Raw genomic sequence first — 8,851 nt, forward strand, 5'->3', positions numbered from 1 at the left:
TTCACTGACCCACAGAAGGAGGAGTACTTCAGGAAGAGATTCAGAGATGAGGAGCAGGCCAGCAGGATCATCTCCCACATCCAGACATCCCGAAGCCTCCACATCATGTGCCACATCCCGGTCTTCTGCTGGATCACTGCTACAGTTCTGGAGGATGTGTTGGAAACCAGAGAGGGAGCAGAGCTGCCCAGCACCCTGACTGAGATGTACATCCACTTCCTGGTGGTTCAGGCCAAAGTGAAGAAGCTCAAGTATGATGGAGGAGCTGAGACAGATCCACACTGGAGTCCAGAGAGCAGGAAGATGATTGAGTCTCTGGGAAAACTGGCTTTTGAGCAGCTGCAGAAAGGAAACCTGATCTTCTATGAATCAGACCTGACAGAGTGTGGCATCGATGTCTCAGCAGCCTCAGTGTACTCAGGAGTGTTCACACAGATCTTTAGAGAGGAGAGAGGGCTGTACCAGGAGAAGGTGTTCTGCTTCATCCATCTGAGTGTTCAGGAGTTTCTGGCTGCTCTTCATGTGCATCTGACCTTCATCAACTCTGGACTCAACCTGATGGGAGAAGATGAACGACCCAAGAGGCCTTCATTTTTTAATAAACCAAAACTAAAACATCTGCATCAGAGTGCTGTGAACAAGGCCTTAGAGAGTCCAAATGGACACCTGGACCTGTTCCTCCGCTTCCTCCTGGGTCTTTCCCTGCAGACCAATCAGAGGCTCCTACGAGGCCTGCTGACACAGACAGGAAGTAGCTCACAGACCAATCAGGAAACAGTCGATTACATCAAGAAGAAGATCAGTGAGAATCTGTCTGCAGAGAGAAGCATCAATCTGTTCCACTGTCTGAATGAACTGAATGATCGTTCTCTGGTGGAGGAGATCCAACAGGCCCTGAGATCAGGAAGTCTCTCCACAGATAAACTGTCTCCTGCTCAGTGGTCAGCTCTGGTCTTCATCTTACTGTCATCAGGAAAAGATCTGGATGAGTTTGACCTGAAGAAGTACTCTGCTTCAGAGGAGGCTCTTCTGAGGCTGCTGCCAGTGGTCAAAGCCTCCAACAAAGCTCTGTGAGTACAAACACAGATATATTTCTTTATAAATACATTGTTTACTTATTAACTGGAGAAAAACAGCAGAATCAGCGTTAAACTCAGTTTCAAATGAACTTCAGTTTATTTATGAAGTGTCAGTTCACAACAAAATATCATCTTACAAGTGATGTGAGATGATACTTTGTTGGAAATAGAAACTCAGCAGTTCCTCTGAGGAAGAACTTGGTGGCAGTTATTTATCAATTTTATAATTAATTTGTTTATTGGATTAATTAATAATTTTATTTGCTCCCATCTTATTAGTTACAGTAGTTATCTGGCTTAACTAACTCTAACAATAAGTCAATAAAGCTTCTCTGACTCTGGATATGTTGTTTTTATCTGATGTTTCCTCCCCAGACTCGTCAGACTCACACTGACTGCATGTGTTCAGTACGTCCTGAAGTGTAGATTTAGTTTTACTGTCTGTTTTGAACATGAGCAACTTTAACAAAGTAACCAAAATTCAGTTTGTGCTTTTTAACTTACTCTTCTGTGGAAACATTTTAAGTCTTGAGTCTGAGAAAGAGAAAAACATGTTGTCATTCATGTATTAATTTCTTGGTAGAAAGGTCCGTCAGTCCTACAGAAAGCATGTCAGTCTGCAGAGTGACAGACAAAGGCTGCAGCTACAGAGCCACAGCTGAGCTGGGCCAGATAACACTTTGGTGCTGGAGAAACAGCTGACTGTTAGTGTGAGAAGATGCTTTGCTCACATGGTGTTCTTTGCTGAGCTGATCTGATCACAGGATGAGCCAATAACAGCAGCAGATACATCTTTTAGTTTCTCCATCTGCTGAGCTAAGACGGCACATGTAGACACCTTCCATCACACTTTAATGTCTTTAACAAATAAACAGAAACAAACAGGGAAACAGAATTCTTCCACTTATCAAATATGAATGTAGTTTGATTGATTAATGGATCAAGTTATTTCCTTCCATCTCATTCCCTCCTCAGCCTGAGTGGCTGTGAGCTCTCAGAGAGAAGCTGTGCAGCTCTGTCCTCAGCTCTCAGCTCCCAGTCCTCCAGCCTGACAGAACTGGGCCTGAGTAACAACAACCTGCAGGATTCAGGAGTGAAGCAGCTTTCTGATGGACTGAAGAGTCCAAACTGCAGACTGGAAACTCTCAGGTAAGGACTGTATGAAAACAAGCTTCTCCAAACTACACTAAAGCTCCAGATAATGTAGATGAGGATGAAATCACGTGTACGCTCAGCTGGGCTCAGATGGACCGAGGTGCTCTTTGGATGTTCCTTCTTGTTGTTTCTTTTAGTAAAAACAGTAAAGTGTAGGTGTATATTAATCCAGCTGAATTCCCAATAAAGCTGCTCTAATTCAAGGATTTTTCTGGGGTTTTTGTCACAGTTTGAAAGTATGACATTCAGCTTGAGTTTCAGAGCAGTTCTCTCAGAGTTTCTGTTGTTGTGTGTGTCTGCAGCCTGTCAGGCTGTCTGATCACAGAGGAAGGCTGTGCTTCTCTGGCTGAAGCTGTGATCTCCAACCCCTCCCATCTGAGAGAGCTGGACCTGAGCTACAACCATCCAGGAGCCTCAGGAGAGAAGCTGCTGAGGGCTGCACTGAAGGATCCACACACACTCAGGTATGGAGAGGCCTGCTGCAGCCACACAGCGTTTGAGGGAGGAAAAAGAAATAGTATGTTGGTTGGTCGAACCAGTTTGGACAGATCGCTGCATATTAAAGGAACAGTCTGTCATTTTCAAGAGACATATTTTGGTCATCTGACCCTGATAGTAAAGATAAAGCCACCAGTGCAAACTCTGTCTTGATATCAGACTTACAGACAGAGCACACAGATCCCCTGTGTTTCTGACAGTCACTTAGCTTCATGTGCACGGAAAAGAAGTTACTTTAACATTTCCCAGCTGAGTCAGAAAAAAGAGCAACAGTGAAAACAATGTGAAGAATCTGAGGCAGGCTGCTGTGCAGAGGATGTTCCTGTCAGAAGCAGATCAGTCAGACTTTAGGGCAGATAGAAGGTTGCAGCTCTGGGTCAGATCAGGAGTTTTTACAGTGTTCTTCATATGTGAAGAGATGAAAAGGAGGAGACGGCTGAAAGAAGAAATTGTGACTTCCACAAAGCAGTTTTGTACGCGTCAGTGTTGATTCTGCTCATTGTAGTTTCCAGATGCTCCACTCCAGTGGATGTGTCCAGATGTTGGACTGTTCCTTTCTCAGTGTAGAACAATATGTGTGTGAGAGCCATGTAATGTCCATGTTTGATGCTGAAAGAGACGGTGCTGCTCTGACCCCCCTCCTCCTTTCAGGGTGGAGCCTGCTGGAGAACGATGGCTGACACCAGGGCTGAGGAAGTGTGAGTGTGTTCTTCATCTGATTCATGACATCCAGCCATCGTCACACTGTCACATCACTCATTGATCAAAGTGAACAGATGATAGATCAATAACTGCAGCTGGACTGTGTTTGTTCTCTCCTTCAGATTCCTGCCAACTCACAATCGACACAAACACAGTGAGCAGAGACCTGAAACTGTCTGACAACAACAGGAAGGTGACACGTGTGAGAGAGGTTCAGTCATATCCTGATCATCCAGACAGATTTGATGTCAGGCTTCAGCTGCTGTGTAGAAATGTTCTGACTGGTCGCTGTTACTGGGAGGTCGAGTGGAGAGGAAGAGTTTATATATCAGTGAGTTACAGAGGAATCAGCAGGAGAGGAGGAGACTGTGAGTTTGGAAGGAATGATCAGTCCTGGAGTCTGAGCTGCTCTGATGGAGTTTACTATGTCTGTCACGATAAGAGAGAAACACCCATCTCCTCCTCCTCCTCCTCCTCCTCCTCCTCCTCCTCCTCCTCCTCCTCCTCCTCCTCCTCCTCCTCCTCATCTTCCTTCTGTACTGCTGGCACTCTGTCCTTCTACAGAGTCTCCTCTGACACACTGATCCACCTCCTCCTCCTCCTCCTCCTCCTCCTCCTCCTCCTCCGTCTCTAACAGAGCAGCAGTGTATGCAGACCGTCCTGCTGGCTTTGGTTTCTGGTGAAATATTTGAGTGTGAGCGTATGTGTGGTCATTTGTGTCATATGTCTCTGTGATGGCCAGGTGTACCCCGCCCAATATCTAATATAATAATATGTATCTCGCCCAGTAACGGCTGGGATAGCCCCCCCATCCCTGACTGAATTAGATTAAGTGGGTGTAGAAAATGGATGGATGGACATGTTTGTCATTTATAAATGTACATGTATACATTTGTATGTGTATTCAGCCAGGTCATCTGTTTCAGTCCTGCTCAGATGGAAAGAAAATGCTCTCTTTCTTTCCAACATCAGCGATATTAATGAGCATGTTCCCCCCTCCCTCTGATTGTTGCTTCAGAGTCAACATGACCAGTCTACCTGATACCAAAGCAGGATGCCTCCCAGTCCCAGACTGGCTGTTAGATGCTCAGTTACCATTTTGACCTCCATCGGGATCCCTCCCTAATATGAGATAACTCCTCAGTGAGGACATGATGGAGGAAATAAGCAGATGATGGCTGATAGGAGTCAGGAGTGAGAGTAAGACTGATGAAGTTTATTCATTTTAAAACAAATCCCAACCAGGTTACAAGCTGCTGTTAAACTCAGATGAAAATGAAATCGTATCCTGTTGCTGCCCCTCCCTCCTACCTGTCCTGCCCCTCCCTCCTACTTGTCCTGCCCCCCCCTCCTACCTGTCCTGCCTCTCCCTCCTACCTGTCATGCCTCTCCCTCCTACCTGTCCTGCCCCTCCCTCCTACCTGTCCTGTCCCCCCCTCCTACTTGTCCTGCCCCCCCCTCCTACCTGTCCTGCCTCTCCCTCCTACCTGTCCTGCCCCTCCCTCCTACCTGTCCTGCCTCTCCCTCCTACCTGTCCTGCCCCCCCTCCTACCTGTCATGCCTCTCCCTCCTACCTGTCCTGCCCCCCCTCCTACCTGTCCTGCCCCCCCTCCTACCTGTCCTGCCCCCCCCCCCCCCCCTACCTGTCCTGCCCTCCCTCCTACCTGTCCTGCCCTCCCTCCTACCTGTCCTGCCCAAGGGCGTAATTTTGGGTAGGGACGCTAGGGTCACGTCCCTACCAATATTCAATCCCCTATTCAGGGTCTCCGCGGATCCTTAAAAAGTCTTAAATAAAAAATACTTTTTTAAGGTCTTAAAATGTCTAACGTTTTGTGTGTGCGCCAGTACTTCCGGTGAAAACTTCCGGTGATTCAGTGAGTCAGGTTAGGGCCAGTGGCCGTAAACAAAGGTTAACTTATAGCCGAGAAGAAAGATGACAATATAACGTAGCTAAAAAGACTAGCTTTCTTCAGTTGCCTAATGCTTACCGATTTAGCAAGCCTAGCAGCCTAGTGGCTAATGCTAGCTGCCGTAACGTTACCAACCATACCCGACGTCAAGGTGTTGGCTGAGCGGGGCAAGATTATGGGGCTGGCAGAGTTAACTTCATAATGGGTGAGTGCAGGTTTCATTCACTTGTTTTCATTCTTTCACAGGATTGATTCACTTAATTGGTTTATCCGATTGCTGGCCGCCGAGCCAATATGTGTCTGGGTTTGTGTAGGTTACTGATCATGGTTAGCAGTCGATGGTCAGGTTGTGTGATGTGTGTGTGAGTGTGTATTTTTTTTATGGGTACATGCCATTGACTGTATGAGCGGTCTGTGCTCGTTTTTGTTTATTTGATTAGATTGGAGATACTTTATTAATCCCGAAGGAAATTTGATTTTGTCGTGTGGTTTATGCTGCAAAGTCACTGTCCATATGGACAGCTGACTACTGCATAAACCAGTCTGTGCTTCACGTGAGTTGTCCAAAGTTCTGGTTTAAGTTAACTTGGGTAGTAAAATCGTTTTGCTAGTTGTAAAAGCACAGTAGACACAACTCGAAAATTAGGTTCAATTATAGATTTATTTTGCTCAGAGCCTCAGACAAACAGACAGACAAATGGCAGCGAAAACACACTCCTTCGCAGAGGTGTCTTGGGCACGATTGTCCTGTAGTGTGTGGTGTTCCCTTGTGCGTTCAAATCTTATGTGATCATGTTGACACACTGATTCAGTATCACTGAAGCACACATTTCACACTGGACTTTTTTTCAACACCGAACAGCCTAGAGTGTAGTTTTTATATATATTTTTGCCGTGGTAATGGTCTTAATTTTTATTCTTGGAGGTCTTACAAAGGTCTTAAAAGTCATTAAATTTGTTGATTAAAAAATGTGCAGATACCCTGCATTATATGAGTTACATTGCATAACACTTAGCTGACTTTTTTTTTTTTTTTTATCCAAAGCGACTTATAAGAACACATTATTGGTTACAGTCTCTGGAGAATTGTTGGGTTAGTTGTTTTGCTCAAGGTCACTCCAGTCATGGATGGGGGTGTAAACAGAGGTAGCCTAATCGTGGGATTTGAGCTTGCAACCCTGTGATTTAAAGACCAACTCCCTAAACATTAGGATGGCTCATTAACAGCATCTGCATGCCATTAACTTATGATTGGTAATGCAAAAAAAAAAAAAAAGAAAACTGTCGTGGAGCACTTTTGTGTCCCCACCAATGTCAAAATCAAAGTTACTCCCTTGGTCCTGCCCCTCCCTCCTACCTGTCCTGCCCCTCCCTCCTACCTGTCCTGCCCCTCCCTCCTACCTGTCATGCCTCTCCCTCCTACCTGTTGCTGCCCGTCCCTCCCTCCTACCTGTCCTGCCCCTCCCTCCTACCTGTCCTGCCCTCCCTCCTACATGTCCTGCCCCTCCCTCCTACCTGTCCTGCCCCTCCCTCCTACTTGTCCTGCCCCCCCTCCTACCTGTCCTGCCCCTCCCTCCTACCTGTCCTTCCCCCCTCCTACCTGTCCTGGCCCCCCCTCCTACCTGTCCTGCCCCCCCTCCTACCTGTCCTGTCCTGCCCCCCCTCCTACCTGTCCTGCCCCCCCCTCCTATCTGTCCTGCCCCTCCCTCCTACCCGTCCTGCCCCTCCCTCCTACCTGTCCTGCCCCCCCCCCCTACCTGTCCTGCCCCCCCTCCTACCTGTCCTGTCCTGCCCTCCCTCCTACCTGTCCTGCCCCTCCCTCCTATCTGTCCTGCCCCCCCCTCCTACCTGTCCTGTCCTGCCCCCCCTCCTACCTGTCCTGTCCTGCCCCTCCCTCCTACCTGTCCTGCCCCCCCTCCTACCTGTCCTGCCCCCCCTCCTACCTGTCCTGCCCTCCCTCCTACCTGTCCTGCCCCTCCCTCCTACCTGTCCTGCCCTCCCTCCTACCTGTCCTGCCGCCATCAGGGTTAGAGCTCTGACTGATTCCAGGAAGCAGCTCACCTGTGTCTGTGGAGCGGAGCGTCGTCTTCTTAAACACTTGGCTTGAACAAACTGTGAGTTTGAACTTTGTCTTCAGTAACCTTCCTGTTTGTTTCTGCTCTGTAATGTTTGGGGAACATGTTCACTTCTTATTTCAGGTCCAGTTTGATCACTCGAAGAACTTTGAAGAAAAATCTGCACGATTATCATTTACATTGTTGTTGATTAGAAACATATTATTTATTGTTTTATTCCCAAAATAAATCACATTGTGTTTTAATTTGTGGGGATAACTGCGGTTTCTTCCACTGAAGTCAGACACAGAAACTCTCTGCTGTTTATCTCTTAAAGACTAAAGGTAACACCCTGGATGGAGGTGTGGCTTTCTCATTGTGTAACTCAGTGAGTCAGACAGGTTTTTCAAGGTTTTTAAATTCCATCACCTTGATCATAACCCACCTCCATGTTCCAGGATAGTCGGTACACGTCAGGCCAGTTTTTCCTTGTTTCTCTGTGTTCAGTTTCCTGTCTTCACTGAATAAAAATGTCTCTTTATCCCACAAACAAACTTAAATTCCAGCATGTTTTACATCTGCTTTATTGTGTCGCTGAATTAGAGCTGCAACAACACGTCATTTATCTGGAGATTAGCTGAAAATAGTTTTTCTTGTGACCTTTTCAAGTATCTTAGAGAGTTTTATTTTATACTTTTCTTTTGAAAATCTGTTGAAAACATCATCTGTATGAAGAGTCAAATTACTGGAACTGGAGTTTAGAAAAATTTTGTGTTTAATTGCATGTATTCATTTAAAATATCTGTTTTATTCTCTAGTATCATTTTGCTGAGAAACACATTTAATGACAATAATGATTAAACTGAAACTGGTGTGAAACAGAGAATCTGAGCCAATCAGAGGAGCAGCTGATCTTTTTACATAAATGATGGAGAGGAGGATGTGGGTTGATGTGCAGATGAATGATCTGTGTCTCCTCTGCAGAAGAAGGTAGAAAGTGTGTGTGAGCTGATGTGAGTTCAGCAGCATGGATCAGAATGAGGACACTGAAACCTCTCTGTGTGGGGAACATGAGAGCCAGAGCAAAGCTCAGAGGTGAGGTGACCATCTCTAACTGTCCATGACTCTTCTCCATGTCCCAGCTCAGCGCTCACATCACCAAACCTCCTTTATTCACAGGAAGGGACAGAGACCTGGACCCAGGAGTGGGTCCTCACAGAGCGAACTGCAGAAGTATCTCCCACTTTTCAAATTACAGGCCTCGAAAGCAGAGTAAGTTAACATCAGGTCATTGATTTAGAGGTTATTAAGTATATCATGCATGCAGGCTGAAAAGCCTTTTTTTCCCATCAGGATCCACCAGAGACCAGAACCTGAACCAGAACCTGAATCTGAACCTGAACCCAGCTGTGTGTCCTTTAAGAGCGACCGGTCAAAGAATTTCTTCATTAAT

The 8,851-nt window shown here is 46.3% G+C and overlaps 2 protein-coding genes across 2 annotated transcripts in view; both read left to right on the top strand.

Annotated features, from left to right (window-relative positions):
- Positions 1-1,688: 1,688 nt before the first annotated feature.
- On the top strand, positions 1,689-4,068 carry LOC142391195 (stonustoxin subunit alpha-like). The gene is made up of 4 exons (XM_075476970.1): positions 1,689-1,762; positions 2,537-2,698; positions 3,384-3,430; positions 3,557-4,068. Exons 1-4 carry the CDS (start codon positions 1,689-1,691, stop codon positions 4,066-4,068), a joined length of 795 nt encoding a protein of 264 aa, XP_075333085.1.
- Positions 4,069-7,299: 3,231 nt separating this feature from the next.
- Positions 7,300-8,851, top strand: part of LOC142391563 (uncharacterized) — a 251,014-nt gene continuing 249,462 nt past the window's right edge. The window contains exons 1-3 of the mRNA XM_075477417.1: positions 7,300-7,458; positions 8,383-8,493; positions 8,578-8,670. Of these exons, the coding sequence (XP_075333532.1) occupies positions 8,426-8,493; positions 8,578-8,670 (161 nt within the window). The 5' untranslated portion in view covers positions 7,300-7,458; positions 8,383-8,425. The remainder of the gene's footprint in view (positions 7,459-8,382; positions 8,494-8,577; positions 8,671-8,851) is intronic.

The sequence above is a fragment of the Odontesthes bonariensis genome, chromosome 11, assembly GCF_027942865.1.
Source record: "Odontesthes bonariensis isolate fOdoBon6 chromosome 11, fOdoBon6.hap1, whole genome shotgun sequence".
Taxonomy (NCBI): domain Eukaryota; kingdom Metazoa; phylum Chordata; class Actinopteri; order Atheriniformes; family Atherinopsidae; genus Odontesthes; species Odontesthes bonariensis.

What these genes read in the sequence shown, in the direction of transcription:
- LOC142391195 (XM_075476970.1), top strand. Translation starts at nt 1,689, where the DNA reads ATGTCAGTCTGCAGAGTGACAGACAAAGGCTGCAGCTACAGAGCCACA. An exon ending in AAGGATCCACACACACTCAG is followed by an intron (nt 2,699 to 3,383) that starts GTATGGAGAGGC and finishes TCCTCCTTTCAG; the next exon opens with GGTGGAGCCTGCTGGAGAAC. An exon ending in GACACCAGGGCTGAGGAAGT is followed by an intron (nt 3,431 to 3,556) that starts GTGAGTGTGTTC and finishes TCTCTCCTTCAG; the next exon opens with ATTCCTGCCAACTCACAATC.